Raw genomic sequence first — 25079 nt, forward strand, 5'->3', positions numbered from 1 at the left:
TACTAATATACAAACGTAAACACCTAGTATATAAATAAATACTAACCATATCAATCCATAAGATACTATACTATATTATACCACCCCCGTCTCATTCTACTCGTACTTTTCTTTTTTAGTTCGTTCCAAACTATTTGTATTATTTCAATTTTAAAAAAAATTACTAGTATTTATTTGTTCCATTATTAAGTGTTCTTCTATTAAATTTAAAATACTAATTTAATTACGCAAATTATTCAATCATAAATTTACAACTTAAAATGAAAAGTGCGAATAGCATAAGACGGAGAAAATATATAACCCTTACAATTGATAATACTAAAATATAATATTATACAAATATTATAACTTAATTTATGAATTATTTTTATTTTAAACGGTACTATAAAAGTGTCTAAAAATAAATAAATTCTAAAATTAGGCTAAATAAAAGATTAAAATTATACCGCCAAATCCCCACTCCAACCATTCCTCGGACCCATTCCACAGACACCAATTTCCATTACTCAAACTCCATTGAAGAATTTAATATTAATATTATTAATAAAGGATTGTTTTGTAAAGACACATAAACATTAAATATACTTATTAATTTATTATTTGTTTGTTATGTATATTGACCAAAATATTCTATTGGCCACATAGTATTACCCTAATTGTTTATTTAGTTTAGCATTGGAACCTTTTTTTTTAGGTTTTGATTTTTATTGTTAGCATTTTCAATTTTCCAATTCTTGATTTTTCTTTTCAGTTTTAAACCAATCGTGCAAATTTTTTTTTATCATTCTTCATAAAAATTTGAGAACACGAGGACATTTTTCTCTCTCTTACTCTACCATTTATCCACTTTAACTATTTATTATGATTTTTACAAAACGAGTGTGCAAAAGTGATCGAGACTCCTAAAGTGGGACGGAGGGAGTAGTAGTTTTTATAATTGTGTATATTTATATGCTATTACTTCTCATATGCTTTATTTTGCACTTTCTTTTAACTCTACGTGTATTTTTTGAAATATATGAAAGGAAATTTTTTGAATCTAAGTCCACTTTTTTAAGAATGCATGGTTTATTTACTAAAAATAACAAAAACGAAATGATATAATGTATGTATATAAGTCATTTCAAAATAAAAAGTGGAAACATAATAAAGAGAAAGTATTTAATTTTCTTTAAATAATATATACAGTATATATTTTTGACTATATAAAAAATTTAGTGAACTCCCCCTACTAGACAAAATTCCTGCCACTGATGCTAGTGATAGGAGAATAAAAGGTGTAAATTATATCAACATAACTTTATTTGTTATAATTTACTTGCTATTGAAAACCACCAAACCATTACTTTAAATTGAGAGTAAACTAGATAATAGAATAAAGTACTAAGTGATTAATGATTTGATTTTGTTTTTGGCTAAAAAAAAAAGAAAATAACCAAATTTAGTTAAGACCTCAAATAGAACAATTCAATTTAAAATAATTCAATTTAATTGAAACGGATAGAATAATTTTTTATCACTCACCATCCCAATTAGAATGAAATTGAATCAATCGAGTGTTTGAATCCCACCATTCCAATACCACCTTCTTTCTCTATACATGGTAACAATAGATAAGGAAATGATCAATTGTTAACTCATCATTTAATAGTTAACTATAACTAATTTAAGATCATAAGATTTTTAAAATCTTGTGGTCTACAATTTGTCATGTGTAATTTCGTTTTTCATTTTTTAATATTAAAAAGATAATAACAACTGGTTTAGGAACACAATGTCAATACAATGTATGAAATACATCAACACAAAGACATGACAATGTCAATACAATTTAATATTGACATTGAACATGCATTGTATTGACATATTATGTGTCGTGTATTGATATAAAGCTGTTAACGAAATTTATGAAAAAATTTCAATTTTTTTTTTCAAATTTTGACATCGGAATATATGCATGTGAGATCTCGTTAGAATGCTTATGAAATTATCTTTAATTTGATATATGTTGTGCGAAAAAATAATTTAAATCGAGAAAGTTATATGCGTTTAAAAGTTATGAGATATTTTTTCAAAAGTTAATTATAACTAATTTGTTGTAAATTGACCTTAATACCCCTATTAAGGTTTTTTAATACTCCAGTTAGCAATATAACACTCCCCACAATAATAGATATTATTCAATTCTTAATTAAGAGGAAAAAATAAAAAAAGGTTCATTCCATGAAAAATTATGACATAATTTTAAAATGATTCTAATGGCATTTATAGATTCAAATTCACCGTAGAGCCTAAGCTTAATATGATCACAATGGTATTTTACTCCCCTTCAACTAGAAAGATTACCACATTAATAATGAATTCAATTTTACTTGAATACAATGCTAACACAAACTTGATAAAAACATATCTGCACATATGGACGGAATACATGCACAAAAATACCATACATATCATTATGTTAATTTGAAAACAATCAATAGAACCAAAAAAAAATGAAGTGGTTAATTATCTTGATCTTCTTCTTCTTCTTCCCATAATCCCATAGCTTTCACAACAAAAGCCGAACAAGCAACAATGGTGGCTGCGAAAATAGGCGGCACAAACATATCGATTCTCGACCGCTTAAAAAGCGAAGCATGGATGCACAAATTCTCAGACGGAACATCTAACGGCAGCCTAACGGAGGCTGCCGCTCCACTGCACGGCTGCGAGGTTGGATTAACAGCCGAAACAAACGCTATCTCGGGGGTGAAGGACGCCATGGCCACCGTCGCCGTCAATATAGTCGTCCACGTGGCGGCGTAGACTAGCACGGGCCACCTTGGACGCGGCAGTAGCCTTTCCAGTATTGAGTTTGCCATTTTAGTGCACGAATTGTTGTTCAATAGATTGAAAATGAAATTATATTGAGTACAATAGAATAAATAGATAGATGATCGTCGACCTAATCTCAACTAATTTTAAGAATGGATTGTTTTGTTAGTTGAGTTGGTTAGGGTAGTGGCGAATGGCCCTCTAACTAACTCCTCAATATCCACCCTCTCTCTAAATTAATATACAATTTAAAATTATTTTCATTGTGTAAAAAATAAAACAACAAAATTGATAGTAATATAAATTACAATTGTGCTGCACTTCCATGTCAGCATATGGATGTGTTGTTCTAACCCTTTCGTAGTATGTTTTTGTGCTTGTGGTAACAAGTGAAAAACATGAAATCAAGAAGAATATGCATATAATAGAGCCTAGGTAACTTTCTGAGTGAGCATTTACATAATCTCACTTGCTAAATGGGTGGTCAGGTCATCAAGGAGAGCCAAAGCGATTATTAAATCAACTGGATTTCAATTCCATCAACTGTGGGTACCCATAATTTAGTCTAAGATGAAAGACTGACATAACCTACCAACAATTTATAGAGTTGAATGCAAGTCAAATTACAGCAACACTTCCTTGCATTTGGATACCAACTTATATAAAACCTTCCGACTGTTTCAACACAAGCCTCGGCACCTCAATCGTTTCCCCTAACCTTTCAGCACCAAAATTTCATAACCTCTGCAATTCAAGAACCTCCTGAGAGCAGATAATTTACTCCTAACATAACTCTACCAACGTTTATCATCGCCAGTAACTTTTTCTGGGTTTTCGGCTCTCCAAAACCCGGCCAAAACCAGCCAATGCATCTGAAAATTTACGGATTTTAAGGAAACCCCTTATCATAGCCGCCTCATTCTGTGAAAATCTTGCTTTCACCATTATCTTGTCGACGAGTTTCACTAGTGTTTCCTCCATGTTCAAAGAACAAAGCCCTTCAGCCAACATATTGAATGAAGAAACGTCCGGGAGATAGCCTTTCTCAGCCACTTCAAGTGCAAAATCAACAGCTTCGCCTATGTGGCCGCCACCAGAGCAGAGCCCCCGGAAAACAATCTTGTACGATATGGCATCGGGAGGATCATTCTTCTCCTCCATTTCCCTGAAGAGCTGCATCGCTTCTTTCACTTTTCTCCTCCTGAAAAGCGCCTGCACCACAGGATTATAAGCATGCGGAGTCAAAACCATTCCTTTCATCTGGAGGCTTCTGAGAAGCCTCGTAGCAACCTCGACTCTTCCAGCTTTACACAGCCCCTGAATCAAGGTTCCATAAGTCACCACATCTGGCTCACACCCGTTTGAAGTCATTGTCTGCACAATATCCGCAGCCTTTTGAATATCTCCTTCTCTACAAAAGTGGGAAAGGAGGGAATTGTAAGTGAACTTATCCGGTTTCAGCCCCTCCATTATCACCTGGTCCATAAGCTGAGCAGCCTCATCCACCCTCTTGGCCTTGCAGAGACCATCAATAAGAGTGTTATACGTGACCAGATTTCTCGAGACCCCTTGAAGTTCCATCTGATCAAAGATCTCCTCTGCTTCTTCAATTTTCCTGCTCTTGCAGAACCCATCAATCAGAGTGTTATAAGTTATCACACTTCTTGCACAGCCACTCGATTCCATATCCTTAAGTAGCCTCAGTGCTTCCTCAAGCTTGCCTTTGCCACACAGGCAGTCAATCAATATGTTGTAAGTGAACTCATCTGGTTCACACCCTTCCATCTTCATCTCGGAGAATAACTCCATTGCAATGTTGAAGTTGCTGGTTAAACAAAGACCTTGTATGAGAGAGTTAAAAGTCGATACATCAGGAAGAATACCCTTGCTAGTCAAGCTGCGTGCAAGCTCGGTAGCTTCTTCTACCTGATTGCCTTTACACAAGGTGCTGATAATGGCATTATATGTGACAGCATTTGGAGAGCAATCTCTCGAAAGCATTTGATTGAGAACTTCCATTGCCTCTTTGACTTCACCCTTCTTGCAAAGTCCAGATATCACCGTGTTATATGTGAAAACATTGGGATCAAACCCCTCTTGCAGCATCAAATCCAAGATCTCTTAGAGCATGGCTCACATGCCCTGCTTTGCACAAACCACTTATCAAAGTATTGAACGTGAACTTATCCGGGCAAAACCCCTCGTTAACCATCTTCTGCACAAATATCAGAGCCTCCTCGATCCTGCCCTCCTTGCAGAAGCCGTTGATCAACTCATTTATAGTCACATTACTCCACTGGCACTGAGCCGCCACCATTTGCTCCCTCACCCTCAAAGCCCCCTCAAGATTCCCTTCCTCTATGTAACCCTGCATTATCGTGGTGAAAGTCTTCTCATCCGGCGCTAAACCATACATAGGCATCTCCTCCATCAACAAAATCGCAGGCCTTATCTGATGCGCCTTGCACAAAGCCTTTATCAATATATTGAACGTCGAAATATCAGGTTTAACGCCACTGTTAATCATCTTCAAATGCACACTTTCCACTAATTTCAACTTATTCCCATCAACAAGAACATTCATTAGAAAGTTATAGGCATGAGTTCCTGGCCTCACTCTAAATTCTTTCTCCATCACACCAAGCACACTAATTGCTTCATCATACAGCTCAAATTTTGCATAACTACCAATCGAGATAAAGAATACGGGCTCTACAACATCAATATTCGAAAGCTTCATATGATTCAAAACTTTCCTGATGGAATCAAAGGACCCCACATTCCCTAGCTTTTCAAGAATCTCCTCGTATACAGGCAACGCGGGCACAAAATTTGGCTGCTCCGAGGCCAACTGGAAGAGGCGGAGGGCCAATTTTTCATCCTTTTCGCCGCGAAGGCAATCCAAAAGTTGCTTTGGAGTAAAGTCCGGCGACAGTAGAACATTAGGTATACCCGAGGGGACGGCGGGTAAGAGCTTTGCCGACGGCCGTTTAGCTGAATTTCTTGAAAATTGCAATGTGATTATGTTTGATGGGCTTGAAGGATAAGAAGCGAAGCGGTAAATGAGATTGTGGGAAGAAGTCCATGGGTGGCACTTGAGGTTGAGAGAAGGGGAGAAAGCCATTGCGGCAATTAAACAAACATCTGGCGGGGTGTTACGATTTTTCTTCGCAACTTCCCTGTCTTAGCTCGCATACTCGATCTCAACGATAAAACGCAGCCTCAACCCGTGAATGATCAAAAGAAAGAACGTTTTATTGAATCAACAACAAGATTACACGATAAGAAGGAATGAACGAAGAAGAACTCTCGGTCCACGACCTAAGCTCCGAAGCTCACAGCTTAACACTACACAATCAACGACAAATCCAAAATAAGAGCAGCAACTACACTTTTATACTCATCATCTTAGCTCGCCTCTCTTCCCGCTTTAGTTGTCTTCCACATGCCTCGCTCTCATTGGTCCATAACACGTCATTGCCTCGCTCTCATTGGCCGGCCATTACCTCTTACTAATGCCACGTCACAACTTAACACAATTGCAGCATGCATGTTGTGCGTGCCTAAGTTGCATGCATGTGGATCACTTTATTATAATCATGCATGCAACAATACCCCCCTCTTAGGGTTCCTTGTCCACAAGGAACCACGAGAACCTTTGCCATAATCCCGTCGGCAACTCCCACGAAGCGTCGGCCGGCGATCTTCCTTCTACAATTTGTGATCGTAACAATCCCTCCCCCTTAAGATTCCTTGTCCACAAGGAATCATGGAGCCAAGCTTCTCGTGCTTTACCTTCCCATACCTTCAATTTTACACTTGGCTTAGGAATCTCCGAACCAAGCCTCTCATGTTTCATCTTTACAGTTGGCTTAGGAATCTCGTACTGGATGGCTACACCACGTTTGAGGATGGCATTATCCCGGAGAAGAACCTCGATATGTTCCTTCAGCATCAAATTTTCCTTATAAGAGTTTTGAGCTGCCTCAGCACAGGCCCGAGGGCTGATAGATTTCTCCAAACTCTCCAGTATGCTGGCTGCTCGGAATCTTGCATCATCTATACTAGTAGCACTCATCATCTCCCTCACAAATAAATCCACCCATTCTGCACCATCTGCCGGCAGATTGTTTTGAGTTTGAGGCTCCTGCAAAGGAACTGAATCCCCACTGGTTTGTGATGCAACTTTTTCCATGGTTGCATTTTCTTCAGTTGTGTCAATCTTCTCATTCACATGTCCACGACAAAACTCATGAAGTTTCTTTATAGCCAAATCCAAGTCATTGACAGACTCTTCCAGAGCTTTCTCTAAAAGCTGGATTTCCAGTTCAGGAAACAAATCCTTGAGCTGATCAACCGAACTAGTGTGTACCGGCGGAGAGTACGTGAACCGAACCGGCGACGTGGAAGAAGAACATCGGAGCTTCTTGTAAGCTGGCAGCGATGCAGCGGCCGGTGAAGACGCCCCGGCGTCGATGTCCTCGAAGTAGGACCTCTTGCCACACACGATCGCTGACATTTTAATCTCTTCTTCTTCCTCTTCTTCATAGCCAACTATACTAGCAAACTTCATAATCTTCATCTTCACCATAGGTTTAGGAAATCGAATTGACAGCCTCATCAAATTTGTCACCACCTTCAAGGCGACAGCAAGCTCTCTCAGTGAGGCATTTCGTCGAGCAATTGGCAGGCGTTCAGTTTCCTTAAATTCCTTTGCTTGTGAACAAGTTCTGTAACATGAAAATGCAACAATGTGCTGCACATATTCAATTCCATTCATGGTTCCATGATCTAACCTCTCAACAGCCCTTGCATCAACACCAAATCTCAGCTCAAAATGAACAATGGGCCTCGGTTGCCACATCGCTGCACTCTCCACCTCAATATCAAATTGTTTCCCCATCTTACCACCAATCACTTCATCATGTTGAGTATCACTCCTCAAAAATTCAATATCCTCAATTTCCGTCGACACTCTTATGCAATCCTCCACTCCGATCTTCAAATCTATATCCATTTCTTCATAACTCTCACTGCTATGTTGCTCCATTAGATCTTCATCAGCAATTGCTCGATCAACATCAATTGATTTGTGAAAATCCCGATCGTCGACGAATTTAGGAAGCTCCAATTGTGATTTGCAATTGCCGGAACTCGCATCCGTTGTCTCCATCGATCGGCCTTGGCTCGAGATGCTTAGATCTAGAATTGCTTTCTTCAATGCATCGAAATCAGCCTTTTGTTCTCGCTTGATTTTGCAGAATGATGCTTCCATCCTGTCCTTAATCCTCTCCCATACACTCTCCCATTCCAACTCTATCTCCTCCTCCTCCGTCAATCGCGTCGCCGACGTCATTTTCCGAGGAACGTTGGCTCTAGATACCATTTGTTACGATTTTTCTTCGCAACTTCCCTGTCTTAGCTCGCATACTCGATCTCAACGATAAAACGCAGCCTCAACCCGTGAATGATCAAAAGAAAGAACGTTTTATTGAATCAACAACAAGATTACACGATAAGAAGGAATGAACGAAGAAGAACTCTCGGTCCACGACCTAAGCTCCGAAGCTCACAGCTTAACACTACACAATCAACGACAAATCCAAAATAAGAGCAGCAACTACACTTTTATACTCATCATCTTAGCTCGCCTCTCTTCCCGCTTTAGTTGTCTTCCACATGCCTCGCTCTCATTGGTCCATAACACGTCATTGCCTCGCTCTCATTGGCCGGCCATTACCTCTTACTAATGCCACGTCACAACTTAACACAATTGCAGCATGCATGTTGTGCGTGCCTAAGTTGCATGCATGTGGATCACTTTATTATAATCATGCATGCAACAATACCCCCCTCTTAGGGTTCCTTGTCCACAAGGAACCACGAGAACCTTTGCCATAATCCCGTCGGCAACTCCCACGAAGCGTCGGCCGGCGATCTTCCTTCTACAATTTGTGATCGTAACACGGGGTTGTTGGGTATGTTGGAGAGAAAGATAGTCGGATAATCTGAAAGCCAGTCGGGCGAAGCACGAAATTCTCGATTTCGACGGCTAAAAAAAGCGTAGAGTTAGAGGCGATATTTCAGTTGATTTGAAGGTTGCCGATTTAGCTGCAACTGGATAACTTTTGTCGTTTTTTTAATTTATATCAATATGGAAATTTAGTACTACATTCTAGAGATGCCCAAGGTTTTCGGTTCGAGTAGTTAACCGCGAAACTGTGGAATTTAAATCGAACCGAAACCGTCACTTTTGGAATCGTGGTTTGGTTCGAGTTCCAAAATTCCGAAACCGAAACCGTGCCGAAGCCTTGGGTTCTAGACCGGAACCGCGAAAAACCGTGAAACCGAGCCGAAACCGCCAAAAACCGCTGGAAACCGGTGACTCGAAACCGTGAAAACCGTAAAAATCTGCCGGAAAACTGGCGGTTTCGAACCGTAACCACCGGTTTTGGAACCGAAACTGTAACCGCGAAACACCTTCTCAGTTCGGTTCTGGTTCAACAATTTCCTAAACCGAACCGTAACCGCCAGTTCCGGAACCGTGGGCATCTCTAACTCCTTGTATTGATTTGATATTATTCAAATTTAATGTACCCCACCCACCATTTATTAAAATAGAAATATGACAATTTCCTATTGTAACTTTAGCATTTCATCTTCCGTTCATCTCAATTTTCACATCACGATCTCTATGATTCATTTTAATTGTCCGTCACACCATTGTTGGTGTTTAAGCACGCGGCGATCGCTCTCGACAACGCCCACTTGGGCAGCGTTCTCTGATCTACGGTCTCCCCGCAATAAGCGTTGATCGGTGCCTTGTTATGAATATTGCTCTAAAGAGAAGCTCACTTTTAAAGGAATGAAACTAAGAGCATCCCCATCCACGCTCTTGCCAAAGAGCATGGAAGTGGGCCCAGACCCACTTTTATTCATTTTTTACTCCATGCTCTTCCCCAATAGCACAACACCCACATACATGCTCTTCCGCAAGGATATGTTCAAGGGTCCCACCATTCTATTATTCAATTTAAAATAAAAACATTTCCACATATTAAAATGCATAAAAAATACGCAAAATACTATTACAAATTACTAAAAAATTAAAAATTACATAATTAAAATCCTAAAAATTCAAAATTAAATAATTAAAGTCCTAAAAATTAAAAATGACATAATTAAATTAATAAAATTTTGAAAACCCACTACTCGTGGCTGAATTTTGCCCAAATGTGTTTGATTAGGTCTTCTTGTAGCTCAATGTGGGCTCTGGTATCGCGCATTGTGTGTCGTGTTTCGATCCTCTCACGCACCGTCGTATGCACACCTCGGCGTGGGAGAGACCTCGCGGTTGAGCTTCCGGCTTCATCCTCGTCGTAAAAGTTAGTCACCCTCGGTCCTTCGTCAACTATAATCATGTTGTGCAAGATAATACACATGTACATGATGTCGGCGATATTCTTAATGTACCACAACCGAGACGGAGCGTTCACAATGTTGAATCGGCCTTGAAGGATCCCAAAAGCTCTTTCGACGTCTTTCCGAGCAGACTCTTGACGCTGTGAATAAAGAATCCATCTCAGGTCTTGCTGATTGCTGAGCGTCTTCACGAAAGTCGACCACCTTGGGTAGATACCATCGGAGAGATAGTAACCCATGTGGTATGCATTTTTGTTGACCGGTGCTACACCATTCAAAACATCATTGAAGAGTGGTGAAGAATAGAGCACGTTCAAGTCGTTGTTAGATCCGGTAACACCGAAATATGCATGTCAAATCCATAGGCGGTAGTCGGCGACCGCTTCAAGGATAAGCGTTGGGCCGCCGCCTTTGTGGCCACTTAAGTGTTGCCCCCTCCAAGCATTCAGACAATTATTCCACTTTCAATGCATGCAGTCAATGCTGGCAAGCATACCGGGAAAACCGTGAACTATTTCGTGAAGATGAAACAACTGCTGACAATCTTCGGTGGTGGGTGCCCGAAGGAATTCCTCACCGAAAGCGGAACGAACGCCGTCGCAAAAATTTTTGAGGTATAGGATTCTAGTTGACTCACCCACATGCAAATACTCATCGAAGAGGTCAGCCGTTTGCCCAGTACCAAGTTGTCGGAAGGCACAAGTACACTTCTGCAACGCCGAGAGACTTTGTCGACCGGTTGCATCTGTACGTGATTGAAAGTATTCAACACGGGCAGACAATGTGTTGATAATACGCATAATAAACCGTTTTGACATGTGAAAACGGCGCCGAAAGTAATCTTCCAGAAACCGCGGCTGATCGAAAAAATAGTCGGCAACGAGCCTTTTGTGGGCTCCCTCCCGGTCACGAGGGACGTAGCGGTGATTTGATCTAGTTGGTCGAGGAGGAGGGCCGGGGGTAGCGGCGGCGACATAGGCTTCATAGTCGGCACGATATTGTTCATATTATTCTTGTTCTTCGCGCTCCGCTTCCGTAATGATATCGTTGAAATCCATTTTTGAATTTTTAGAGAGGGTTTGAGTGAGAGAGGAAGATGTAGATGAATTGTATGAAAAAATATGAATAAGAGATAATTTGATTTGAAAAATGGATGATGAATGTGTGTATTTATAAATGATTTTGATATTAAATTTTTTTTTTTAAAAAAAGGGGCAATAAAATGACTATATTTTTGGGAATCGAAAAAACATATATTTTTAAATTTTTGGTATTATTTTGATTAAAAAAAGCAATAGAAAATCCAACGGCTAATCCGTTGGCGAATAGAAACGCGCCACGTCGCCTACTCAGGGACACGGACGTGCTCAATGCATCGAGCAGCACCGTGCTGGCGGCAAGAGCACATCAGCGGACAGGGGGTTACTGCGCCAGCGGCACGGACGCCGTCCTGCGGATGCTCCCAACAAACGCTCATCCCATCGTGTTTGCCGTAAGAGCAACATTTGATTGGTCCAGTTCAAGTCGTGCGGATCGCCCCCCTCTTTATTTTATGCCGTTGATAAATATAATCCGACGCTCCAAAATTTCCCCCCTTTTCATCTCATCTCGATCCCACTCTGCTACTTAAACCAACAGCAGCTCCAAGTAAATTTGACTCGCACCGCATCTCGCTCTACCTTCGCATAATCACATTTTTGTTCTTCGAATTCGCCGATTACATTCTAGTGGCTCCAAGAAATGGAAGCTGGAGGTAAATTGAAGAAGGGAGCTGGTGGCCGGAAGGGCGGCGGTCCAAAGAAGAAGGCGGTCTCCCGGTCCGTCAAGGCTGGCCTCCAGTTCCCCGTCGGAAGGATCGGTCGCTATCTCAAAAAGGGCCGCTACGCCCAGCGGGTGGGTTCCGGTGCCCCCGTTTATATGGCTGCTGTGCTTGAGTACCTCGCAGCTGAGGTGCTCCACTCTCTCTCTCTTCCTCTTCCTCATACATTTATCCCTAATTCAGCCAATCTACATTTTAGGTTTTATGTTGGATATTGAAATTAGGGGTTTTTTTTTCAGGTGTTGGAATTGGCAGGGAACGCGGCGAGGGACAACAAGAAAAACAGGATAATTCCGAGGCACGTGCTGCTGGCGGTGAGGAATGATGAGGAGCTCGGAAAGCTGCTCGCCGGAGTGACGATTGCGCACGGCGGAGTGCTGCCGAACATTAACCCGGTGCTCCTTCCGAAGAAGTCGGAGAAGGCTAGGGCCGCTGAGAAGTCGCCGTCCAAGGCTGGCAAGTCACCTAAGAAGGCCGCTGCTTAGTTTTCGTTGATATGTCATGTTTTTTTGGGGATTGGGAGGTTGATTTTCTGTTTTGGTGGTATGTAGGATTGGATGTGTTTATAATTGTAGTTGTATCCTGGTTTGCCATGACTCAGCAAATACTCCATATCTTTTCTAAGCATTTCACTCAATATTTTGCAACTGTTTAACAACTATGTTAACGCATATTTTTGTAATGTTAAATTCTCTAAATTCTGTCTCACATGGACTCGGTGAAGATCCCATCTAATCTATATAAGTGTGGATAACTTTCCCCCTTATGAGACATTTTAAGGGGTGAGTGACCCATTTCTAATATGGTATCAGAGCGGGCCCAAGTCGATGATGATTTTCTCTTTATCTCTTATCTACCTCACTAGTGGAAGACCGATGTCCTTTCCGGCCCACATCGATGATGGTTTCTCTTGCATTGCCTACCCACGTGATGGAAGACCGATGTCCTTTCCGGCTCACACGTGAGGGGGCAATATCGACTTGGTGAAGATCCCATCTAATCTATATAAGTGTGGATAACCCTCCCCCTTATGAGGCCTTTTAAGGGGTGAGTGGTCCATTTCTAATATGTAGTTCTTCTTGTTGATTCATATGTTTACAAAAGAACCTGATGTTGGAATTAGAGAGTATATCCGTATAACCAGTATTATCGAAAGAGTAGTGTTTAGGCGAGAGGAATTTGGCTTACTATTTACCCATCGTGAATAAGTTGAGATCAAGATACAACCAATAAAGGCTACAAAGCTTTACAACATGGTAATACATGCAAAGATCTATACGAATACACCTGCACACTGTTCAAAAACTAGCAATTCTGGTTCTGTCCTGGAATTGCCGGTTCACGGTTCAGAAAAATCTTGAACCTGAACCGGGCCGGCAAGTTGTTTCGGTTCAAAAAAACAGCCGGTTTTGATCCGGTCCAACGGTTCAATTTTTTTTTGTTTTTTTGGTATTTATTTATTACAAAAGACGCATAAATAAAATTTAAAATTTCAATAAGACTACAAGTTATTCCCTCCGTCCGCAAATATGAGTCTTGTTTTTTTATTTTAGTTCGTTCGCAAATAGGAGTCCCAGTCCACGGTTTCTGATCAAAACCTCCGGTTCAGTCCACAGTTTCTGACCATTTTTCTGCAACACTACACATGAAAAGCCTGCACCCTAGCCTGAAACCTACTTTGAACCATTGAACGGTGGTTCCGGATTCTCAAATTCTTGAATCTGAACCAAACCGTCCGGCGGTTCGTAACCGCCTCGCCGGTTCCGGATTATGAACAAGCGGTTAACCGCCAGTTCAGTTCGGTTTGTGCATGTCTATATACGAATAAGGAGGTGTTTGGGTGTTTGGTTAGGCTTTTTTATTTCATTACAAAAAGAATAACTCTTGTTAAAGTTTCTATTTTCATGGCATTCATGTTACATAACAAATGTTTGATTTGACCATTATCATTTATGGAGTTCAATTTCTTGTGTTTGATTTGTCTTTTAGGTAATTCAACTTTCCTATTTTCTTAAACTAGTTAGCATAACTAAAGGAATGGCCTTTAAACGATAGAAATTGATTGTATTGATGCATTTAATCCTCCTAAAAGGAAAACCAAACACCTCCTGTGATCAAAGTAAAGTAGTGTAGCAGGCTCAGAATTGTACAGTCACATACTACCTCGATATTTGAAAAATAGAAACATTTGAAACGGCATGAGGTTTAATGCACAGTTGGTAAGGTAAGAGAGAAAAATTAGTAAAGTAAGAAAGAGAATGGAAAAATAATAAAGTAAGAAAGAGGAAAAGAAAAAGTAGTGAAAGTAGTATTAGTGGATTGTGGGGTCCATGTCCAAAAATAGAAAGATTCTAAAATTTCTATTTTGAAGAGAGACGACCAAAAATGGAAATAGTTTCTATTGTTAAAATACAGAGGTGGTAGTATTTTACAACACAAAAGACTCAAAATCACCAACACAAGATCACACACGATAGATTTTGACATGAAACAACCACACAGAACTTCAAAAAAAATATAATTCGATTGGTAACAGTTCTCAATATCACAAAAAAACACTTTTCAAACTCCTTTAGCCTGTCGGACTTCAAATCCAAGTATCGTAGTCGTTGACATGTGAGGTCAAACAATAAATCAGAGGGGGAATGAGACTTAGAAAATCCGAATTTTAGAGAGAAAGAGGACAAACGTGACCAAAGGATGCTTATAAGGACATTTCGTCTTTGAGGCCCGAACAAAAAGACATCGGAGCAGGGCGGACTAGAAATATGGAACGATAATGGGTTTGGGTAATGAGCTTTTGCAGTGCTGCTCTGAGATTAATCACACAAGTATACTACTTCCTCCGTCCCTGAAAAGTATGAATATTTGATTCGACACGGATTTTATGTATAATTAGTAAAGTAAGAAAAATGAAGATAAATATTAGTATAAGTAGTGATAGTGGAGTGTGGACTCCACATTATTAATAGTGTAGTGTAATCGCATAAGTTATAAATAAAATATTATTTAGGGATAATGTATTATTTAACTATTCTAAAATTTAAAAGTTATACTGCTTTTTAGGAACCACCGTGACAAAACCGTTCTGGACGGAGGGAGTATCACATTCACAACACGATTATATCAAGCGACTCTTTGGTTCGATAAGTAGTTTCAATTTCCTAATATAAATTCCAAATAGAGAATTGTTAAAAGTTTATATATGTTAACATATAACAGTTCAATAAATGTTGTTGACTAGTTTCTCGAGAAATGTTTTTATTTCATACTTGTGCATTTTTGGGACGTATAATTCTTTTTTCATAATATCACTAAGATGATGCGGCTGGTGCAACTTTACTTAAAGCCTCACAGTTTCTTATTCCTCCGTTCCATTCTAAATAAAACAATTTTCTTTTTAAAATATTTCACCCCATATAGAAAGACCAATCTCTTTACTTTTATTTATAAAACAACACTACATAAAATCTCGTGTCAAACTAGAAATATTTTCCCTTAAATGGGATGGAGAGAGTATTTCCTAATACTAACAAAATCAGCACCTTTTCACACATTTATATATATACTTACTCTGTCCTAACTAAGTTGAGACAATTCTTTTAAGCATGAAAATTAAAAATTAGACTATTAAATAGATTTAAGGAAGATAGAATAAAATAAAAGAGAGAATAAGTAGAAGAGACCACCGAGAGTAAAACAAGAGAGAAAGTAAAGTAAAAATGATTAGATATTCTATTTTTAGTCAAAAAGGAAAATGACTCATCTTAGTTGGTAATCGTAAAAGAATACAAATCAACTTAGTTGGTAAGGAGAGAGTATTACCATTCCGATTCGTTTAGCAACAACTTTTCAAAACATTCATAAAAATTACAAATTCGAATGATATGACGTAGTATAAGCATCACCATACGATTCTCCTTGGCTTTATTATATACTCTCTCTGTCCCATAATAGATGTTACACTTTCCTTTTTAGTTTGTCCCACAAAAGATGTCGCATTTCATTTTTTGGAAAAAAGTTCTATTCCACATTAATATAAATATATTATTTTTTCTCTCTTCACCTAACACATAAAACAATATCTCCTAAAATTACGTGTCATTCTCCAACTATGCCATCTATTATGAGACGGAGGGATTACTGCTTTTCCTTGAGAGTTAATAATTATCGTTTTTGAGTTAGTCTTGTCTATAATTTTCAAAGATGTAAATGTAACTCTATGAAAACCAAATGCATTTCTTAAATTAGAAATTGCATTTTGATCGGAATTGTAGGCGAAGTGAATGGACAATAGACCCAAAGGACCCAAAGAAACGGATCTTAAATAGAATGTAATTCCGTATGGCAGATATTGAAGCCTCTCTCTATAAATAAACCCAGCAGCTCTGCAACGAAATCAACTAACTGCTTTCCCCTGAAATCAATCATCCCCACAAGTATCCTGAAATGGCGCCAAAGGCGGAGAAGAAACCAGCTACGGCGGAGAAGAAACCACCGCGGCCGGAGAAGAGCGTTGGGGCGAAGGAGGGCGGTGGGGAGGTCGGGAAGAAGAAGAAGAAAGTGAAGAAGAGCACGGAGACGTACAAGATCTACATATTCAAGGTGCTAAAGCAGGTGCACCCGGACATTGGCATCTCCAGCAAGGCCATGGGGATCATGAACAGCTTCATCAACGACATCTTCGAGAAGCTTGCCATGGAGTCCTCGCGTCTCGCCCGCTATAACAAGAAGCCTACCATCACCTCGCGCGAGATCCAGACCGCCGTCAGGCTCGTCCTGCCCGGCGAGCTCGCCAAACATGCTGTCTCCGAGGGAACCAAGGCCGTCACCAAATTCACTAGCTCCTAGCCTCCTCATTTTTACTCTCTTCATATCATTCATGCCATGGATTATATATCAACATTCTGGATTTCCAAAAATGACATTCCTAATAAAATTAATTTCGGATTACGTGGAATTCTATATGTTCTGGTTTTGATTGGGTTGATACTACGAACATGGCGTCAAGGTAAAGGAAAACAAATCAAGTATTCATAGCTTTTATTGAAAGCGTAGATGACACATGCTGTGTACATCATAAACACACTGAAAGCTAATGAGGAGATGATTTATGATATAATGTGATGAGCCATTGCATTCCAACAAATTCAAGCATTTATTTATGAAATTATTACATAGATGAGACCGCAATATAGTATTCGAAAAGCCACATGCCATCAGCAAAGCAAATTAAACATGGTCTAAAAGTAATAGCATCTGGTTTCTGCTACTCTTGTACTGTAAAAACAATAAAATGTCAGAAAGTACCCGTCTCCAGAAGCATCCAATTGGCGACACAAACTCAACGAAGACAAAGCACAAAACTTCACCACAATGAAACTAATCCGTTGCTTCCCTCTTCTTTTCCATATAACGGTCATGATTCTGATTTTTATCGATCTCCTACCTAGAACCTGCCATTGATGTAAAATGCAACATTGAACATTAGGCAACCGCAAATAAGCTTCTGAAACACAGCTACGTGCCCAGCTATTAAACAAAAAGGCATGAAATTGCATGCATGCGGAGTTCAGGAAATCTCATCCACAGAGATATTGTGCATTTGTATAAGAAGTCCTTTCTAATTTCCATATAACGGTCATGATTACTTTGCTCCTCTTTCCACATATCTCAGAAGTGGAGTATATCAGTCTGGAAATTAGAAACATGACAACAGTTAACATTCAAGAAATTGTTGGAATCCTAGTTATGTGATTTGTACAAATTCCCCATACGAGAAGATGTCAAGGACTGTATGAATGCACATCGACTTGACTGGCTAACTATGGTCATGTAAGTGACAACTGCACAAAGGTCGTTTGTACTTAAAAGAAGGCAAATTTGCATTTTAGCTACCTCAAAATTAGTTATGCCATTTACATCTGAATCCAGTTTTTAAACTATGGATGTAAATCCACCCGGCAGATGGTTCGCAAGGAAATCAATTAAGATAACCTATTGTTTATACTCCCTCCGTCCCACTACAAGTGATGCATATCTTTCGTTAATGAGATTTAATAAAATGATATTTATTGAGTTGAGTGGAAAGAGAATAAAATAGAGAAGTAAAGCGAAAATAAAGTAGGAGAGAAAAAAGTGTTATTTTTTTGCTAAAAATGGATATTGATCACCTGTAGTGGGACAACCAAAAAATTAATATCAATCACTTGTAGTGAGTTGGAGGGAGTATAAATAAGTAAGCAATTTTCCAGTAAGGATGAAGTAACTAATCCTACAGCATGGTTCCAACTTCCAATAGAGTTAAGGATGAAGTACCAGTTGCACTGGCATTAAAAGCAGGACAGTAACACTTTTATTCACAGAAATGAAAGGAACCCAAACCACAGAAGACGCCCTGCCCAAGCAATATCTGGTGCAAAATGTTCATGATAATCCACTTGGCATCTTGCCTTATTTTTACACCTTAATATCCAACAAAGGAAAACTACTAGTCTACTAGAATGATCATTACTGTTCGAATAACATCCTTCTAAGAAAGTTTCATAACCCTCAAACTGCTTTGCGAGCATTTCATGCACCTAGTGTAATACTCACTGAGCCGGTTCCATATCAGTTTCAAATTCTAGAAAATTACTACATAGACCACCTTGTCACCCATCCCCTAAGACTAGGAAATCATTATTATGCACATCATACTTAGATGAATACCAAACTAGATTTCCGAGTGAAAGCTGTGATGTAATGAATCTTTTAGATCGTTTCTCATCCAGCACTTTACCTGGCTGATTTTTTTCTTTTATGACCGTCTAAGTGCGATTAGATCAATCAAATGACTGCATAGATAAAGATGTATTGCAGCCAACAACCAAGAACTCCTAAAATCAATTCAACTACTGAACAAAGAACACTTAAGACGGACTAGATAAATGTACGAAATACACACCTAATAAATATAATCAAATTGGTACATGATTGCAAAGGGTTGGTAGCTGGTATAAACCCTATGTAAAACATCTCTATGTCAAGAAATGGTCGCACGAAAAGTTGAAGCGTGTCTCGTAATTAATAACTACCTTACTGGCAAGCATTGAGCAAACAAGCATGCATCAACAAACGGCTTACTATATCACTACAACCATTACTACGAGCTCAATCATGTGCATCTTCCAGCATAAAACAGAACACATGATAACGGAAAACAAGTGTTCATCTCATACAAACCTCGGCGGCTCAGAATTGGCATTTAAATTCCGATGAAGAACTCGTCCACTCCCTGAATTTCCACCTTCAATAAGCTCCTTCAACCCTACATTCCCCACCTTGTCTTTCTCACGGTCGTCATCTCCGCCACTCCCCATCTTCACAATCTTGTTCAATTTCCTCTTTGGCGCGACAAGCCTTTCGAAGTAATTGCCGTATATATACTCCGGAGTGTAGCCATTCTCCTCATCAAACAACATAATATGCCCGTGCCACTCCCAAACCCGATAATCGGAACCAGTCTCCTCCTGAAAACCGACGCAGATATGGTGCTCTCCGATTGCAGTAGCCTGGCCTGAGTTAGGTTTGAGTTTCTCGATTTCGCCGCTGAGAATGGTACGGACGATGTTTTTCTCGAGCTTGGATTCTTCCTTCGCTAATTGCGTTTTGGAGGAGGAAGATGAGTCGTCGATTTCCGAATCGGATTCGGATTCGGAGAGGTTGAGGAGCAAATCGGAGAAGAGGAGGTCTTCGAGGGATTTGGCGGCAGAGGAGGGAGGCGCGGGATTGGGCGTCGGGGAGCGGAGTTGGAGGCGGGACATGAGGGACTGGAGCAGCAGGTTATCGAAGTTGGGGGTGGCGGTGGAGGAGTTGAAGTCGAAGCCACTGCCGCCGCTGCCGTTCATGTCTATTGGATTGAAGGTGGGAGGGGTGGGTTTTGGAAAGGGGTTTGGGGTTTTAGTTTTCGGTACTTTGCGATAGACCGTCGTCTGAGGAAGATATTTATATGAAAAATGGAGTAGTACATTATTTATTTTTAATTCTATTATAAATTTACACAATAAAATATTTTTTCCTTCAATTCGAGTTCTAGCCTACCCTGAGGCCTGATGTAGTGATGTGAGTTTTAATTTTTTTCTCTTTTTATCAAAGTGATTGCGTTTGATTATGATCAATTGAATTCGTCTCTCATTTATAAGATATTATTTCCTTAGAGCCACGATGAATTCGTCCATTATTGATAACTTGGAATACGAGTTATAATAATCTGTTTTGATGTGGTTAAAGATTGACCTGAAACTGTGTCACAAATAGGAAGAATAAAATATGGAAGAATTGGACTTATTAAATTAAAATTTGGACTAAAGATCAAATTGATCATATATATATTTGCTCAAAAAAAAACTTTTGGTGTCAGATGATAGCTTTTGATTATAAACAATACTATTATATTTTATTCCATATTTAATGTTATGTGAAAAAATTAATGGTCAATTGTATTTTAAAGTCTAAAATTGGTCTCCTACATTTGCCGTTTAATCAAATAGTAAATATCATTATAAACAAAGAACAGATAACAAACATTTACTATCTTGTAATTCAAGGATCATTTTTCATGCATAGCATAGATAAACTACTTACAATTACACTATTTATTGAGTGGGCCGCATGTAAAAGCCCATGGGATGCTCGGATTGCAATTCTCGTCCATTCAGCCCACACGACATTGGATTTAGCCTAAAATTAACAAATTGAATGTGAAACCAACTACTCCTTATGTCCTATTACCGGAGTCACATTTGTTGTTTGCACGAATTTTAAAAAATATAAAGAATAGTAAGTAGGAAAAGTTAGTGGAATATTAGGTCCATTTTTTATAATGATTTTATAATAAAATGTGAATGAAGTGAGTCAGTAGAACATGTGACCTACTTACCATTTATGATAAAAGTAAATGTGACTCTTATTGAGGGACAGACCGAAATGACAAAATGTGATTTTTATTATGGGACGGTGGGAGTATTATATTGAGAACACTTTCACATACTCAAATACTATAATCTTGTGAAATGAAAATACTACGTCATGAAGTTGATTAAATTTGAGTCCTGCGACTCCAAAAATCAGCCGAAAAACTATAAATTTTGGATTTGTTTCATAATTATTTCCCGACAAAAAAGGTCACCTATATGAAATATATTATTGATGTTTTTCACCAAATACTATCTCTTAAGTCACTAATGGTGCTATCCGTATATGATATATGTTTCACTAAACAATTTTATTGGGAGATAATTGCGTACGGATCCGAACTTTAGAATATACAGCACTTTGTGTGTTAAAGATAATAAATAATTAATGATGTATACTCAATATTATATACTCCTCCGTCTTAACATAGATGTCACTGAGATTTTTTTAGAAGATACATTACCGTGTGTGTTAAGTGTAGAGTAAAAAATAGCATATTTTTATATAATAAGTTGAATTAACTTTTTCCAATAAATGAAACGTGATAACTCCTCCTTCCGTAAATAGGAGTCTCATTTCTTTCCGACACATGTTTTAAGAAATGTTAAGAAAAGTGGGTGGAAAAGTTAGTGGCATATGGACCCCACTTGTATTTATTAGTTTTAAATGAAATGTGAGTAAAAATGAGTTAGTGGACTGTGAGACCTATTAACATTTATAGTAGTATAAATGAACACAGACTTCTATTCGCGGACAGACTAAAATGGAAAAACGTGACTCCTATTCGTGGAAGGATGAAGTATTTTTTATGAGATAAACTAAAAAGTAACGTGTACATCTAACTTGGTACAACGGGAGTGCATTAATATAGTTTCACAATACAACTGTTGATGGTAATTTGTTCCTTTTCTAACTCGTGAATATTTATTTATTTATTTCTACAAGGGAATTGGGTAAGAGATAGTAATGACACGATTACCAGTAATCTTACAATGCATAATACTTAATACTCTTTAATTCAAATTAATATAATTACTTGGACTATTTACGGAGTTAAATTGATTACAGAAAAATTCTAGTTCGCCAAATGCTCGGTAGGAACAATAAATTTCAACCAAGGCTATTTCTAGGATGTTACATTATGCATTACTAACATAATTCGAAGACGCGACGATTATTTTCAGCACATTCCGATAGTCTTGGATTACCGATAAAAGAGTTTCTTGGATTTGTGGGAACTTTAATGATTTGAAGCTCTTCATTGCCGAGTTCCTCTTGTTCTAGCTTTATTATTTCAGCTGAGTTCTCCACAAAAGCACTACAACCTTTCAACTTAATTGAGTGAAGTGTTGGTATGTCTCCCATGCATGAAGGAATCTCCCTCAACCTTTGTACATAGCGAAGATGAAGGTGCTCAAGGCGTGAAAAGTGGGTGTTGTCTGTGATCCAACACTCTATATCACAATTCTTAATCAACAAGAATTGGCCTTCCACTGTTTCCCACTTGAATTCTTTTTTAGCTTGAGAACTTGAAGAAGGGGCAATGAACCTATTTCAATCTTCATATCATCCCAAGGAAGATTGGTGCATTGTAATGTCAACTTCTTGAGGGAATGCGGAAAGCTCACTTCTCGCACCCAATGGATGTATCGAGCTTGTGGAGGCAACAATCCATACTCATCAACATCGATACGAAGAAGACGCGAGTTAACTCGCTCAAGTTCTTTGAAGCTCTACCAGCAAAAGAACGAACAAGAGATGCAGATTTCAGAACTTGAACAATACGGCGATAAGAATGTATGCCCTGTGGAATGCTATGCGCTTCCAACACGCATAGAAACTTCAATTTCCGAGCTTCTCTCAAACACACATCCCTCAACAGGTCATGCATTTTGTACGATTTGAGTTTCCCACAACGGTTGTATTTTTCAACCATAAGCATATTTCTATCAACAAGTTCTTCTACATACTCTTCTACTATATATCTCTTCCAAACACTTGCCAATAATTGGTTTTACGTATCCCATAGCAACAAAAAATGGTACGAGGTAAGAGACTGGAATCACAGCATCTTCAACATATGTTCCCATACAGAGAAAACATGGTTTTAAATAAACCGGCAAATTATTATAATTCATGTATAATACTTGCAAGCAACTTCGATTTTCCTCCAAATTTACAATTGAACTTAAATTTTTTTCAAACAATCCCCAACTTTCTTTTGTACGTCCAGATTTTGATAAAAGCCCCCCTATTACAACAACTGACAGCCGAAGTCCCTTACAGCCTTTCACTATCTTTTGCCCAACGTCCTCCAACTCAAGAGGACAAGCTTCTTCCCCGAACACAGTTTTGCAAAATGGGTCCCAACTAGCATACTCATCCAAAAATTTCAAATGAAGACCATTCGAGTAGTTAAATTGAGATGCCAAGTTTGATAGCCTTGTCGTCACTACTATTCTACTCCCATTTTTATTATTCGGGAAGAATCTCCTTACTTGATCCCATGCTTCTATGTTCCACATATCATCCATCACAATAAAATACCTCCTACCTATCAAATATTGGTACAAATGTAATCCTTGTTCATCTTCACTCAAATCAACCTCGTTCCCCTTGTCTACTTGACCAAGAACTTGTCCAAGAATTTCTCGTGCATTATACTCTTGAGAAATTGTAGACCAAGCACGGATATCAAAATGATAGTGGACAAGTGGACTTACATAGGTAATCTGAGCAAGGGTGGTCTTGCCTATCCCGCCCATTCCAACGATGGGGAGAATTTGGAGATTGAGTCCTCCTCCAGTGACCTTGTCCAGCATTTGCAATAAGACATCATCGAAACCGATCATGGTGACATTCTTACGAGTCGAAGTAGATCTAGACGAGCCTGCAGCAGGATTCACCGACTTCATGACGTGAAGCTGATCTTGGACAACCACCTTCTCTTCAATCTCAATCTTGATCAAATTCATGTCTTCTATCACCTTCTGCAGGCCTGTTGAAAATAAATAACTTGATTATAAAATTATGGGATTAGTAGCAAGTAACTTGAAAACCAAAATCATGATTTTGTGTACAAGGCTTTAGGCAATCAACAAGACCTTGATAGAATTGAAAGGAGATGATGTGTTGTACATCAATTTTTAACCGAGCACGAATTTGATCCACAATATATGACTCGATCACATCTTCAGCATGGTAAGCTGCTTCAGCAATGCAACTCTCCCACTCATCTTCTTCTTCAGTGTAGCCACGTTGGGGATAATAGATTTCAAGAAATTTTTGCAAGGAACTAATTAGTTGAGTGAGAGATTCAACCTGATTTTGGTCAATGGAAATAGGAGGGCGTGGATGTGTTTGAATTTGATCTATAATATACATAAGCGAAACTAGAGCTCCATAGGCAGCCATTTCACTCAATCTCAATTCACAGAGGTGGTTTCTCAAAGACTAGCAAGGTGAAGAAGACTATGTTTGCAAAGAAAAGAAACTAAAAAACTAATTTTTGATGAATAGTATTGTAGATTAGTCTTACTTAATTTAAGTTATTTAATTATTTTGTCTAACAACCAATTGAAAAATTAGATAATCCAAAATTGGGTTGGCATGGATTTCAAATAATTGAGGCAAATTGAGTTTAAAATAATCGTTCACAATAAGAATGAATTAATTGGCCACTTCAAAAAGGATAATATAAATTAGTTATAGACGGCTTTAATGAATTATGTTTCTCGTGCCAAATTTATAAAATCCAAAAACATCAAAAGTTATGCAAAAACTAACGTCGTTGTTAAAATTTGTTATCATCAAAATAATAAACTTTACTGAAAATTGTGGGGTAATTACATGTTTCATATAAAATGTTTTACTTTTATTTCAATTTAGTACAAAGAGTATTAAGTTTACATATTTCATACAAAAAGTTATATTAATGTTTTAACTTAATACTACATTCCTTTAAATATTTTAAACACTGTTATTTAGTTTATGATCTGTCCAACTTATCATCATAATAAAAGAATAATTAGAGATTTAATATAACTAAGCACTCTAAAAAAATAAC

At 38.4% G+C, this 25079-nt stretch overlaps 5 protein-coding genes and 1 pseudogene across 5 annotated transcripts; 2 read left to right on the forward strand and 4 right to left on the reverse strand.

Annotated features, from left to right (window-relative positions):
* Nucleotides 1–2504: 2504 nt before the first annotated feature.
* Nucleotides 2505–2864, reverse strand: LOC121796725. The gene has a single exon (XM_042195515.1). It carries the CDS (start codon nucleotides 2862–2864, stop codon nucleotides 2505–2507), a length of 360 nt encoding a protein of 119 aa, XP_042051449.1.
* A 352-nt stretch (nucleotides 2865–3216) lies between these two features.
* LOC121795417 lies at nucleotides 3217–5941 on the reverse strand (annotated as a pseudogene).
* A 5936-nt stretch (nucleotides 5942–11877) lies between these two features.
* On the forward strand, nucleotides 11878–12697 carry LOC121793455 (histone H2A-like). Its single transcript, XM_042191460.1, has 2 exons — nucleotides 11878–12189; nucleotides 12298–12697. The coding sequence occupies exons 1-2, from the start codon at nucleotides 11980–11982 to the stop codon at nucleotides 12541–12543; spliced, it is 456 nt and encodes a 151-aa protein (XP_042047394.1). The 5' UTR covers nucleotides 11878–11979; the 3' UTR covers nucleotides 12544–12697.
* Nucleotides 12698–16481: 3784 nt separating this feature from the next.
* LOC121795419 (histone H2B.9-like) lies at nucleotides 16482–17011 on the forward strand. Its single transcript, XM_042193948.1, has one exon. The coding sequence runs from the start codon at nucleotides 16508–16510 to the stop codon at nucleotides 16907–16909; it is 402 nt and encodes a 133-aa protein (XP_042049882.1). The 5' UTR covers nucleotides 16482–16507; the 3' UTR covers nucleotides 16910–17011.
* Nucleotides 17012–17168: 157 nt separating this feature from the next.
* LOC121795418 lies at nucleotides 17169–20024 on the reverse strand. The gene is made up of 2 exons (XM_042193947.1): nucleotides 19283–20024; nucleotides 17169–17514 (listed from the first exon to the last, which is right to left on the reverse strand). The coding sequence occupies exons 1-2, from the start codon at nucleotides 19945–19947 to the stop codon at nucleotides 17508–17510; spliced, it is 672 nt and encodes a 223-aa protein (XP_042049881.1). The 5' UTR covers nucleotides 19948–20024; the 3' UTR covers nucleotides 17169–17507.
* A 1976-nt stretch (nucleotides 20025–22000) lies between these two features.
* LOC121794468 (putative late blight resistance protein homolog R1C-3) lies at nucleotides 22001–24497 on the reverse strand. The gene is made up of 2 exons (XM_042192641.1): nucleotides 24118–24497; nucleotides 22001–24011 (listed from the first exon to the last, which is right to left on the reverse strand). The coding sequence occupies exons 1-2, from the start codon at nucleotides 24425–24427 to the stop codon at nucleotides 22963–22965; spliced, it is 1359 nt and encodes a 452-aa protein (XP_042048575.1). The 5' UTR covers nucleotides 24428–24497; the 3' UTR covers nucleotides 22001–22962.
* Between the last annotated feature and the right edge of the window lie 582 nt (nucleotides 24498–25079).

Source organism: Salvia splendens, chromosome 3 (assembly GCF_004379255.2).
Source record: "Salvia splendens isolate huo1 chromosome 3, SspV2, whole genome shotgun sequence".
NCBI lineage: Eukaryota > Viridiplantae > Streptophyta > Magnoliopsida > Lamiales > Lamiaceae > Salvia > Salvia splendens.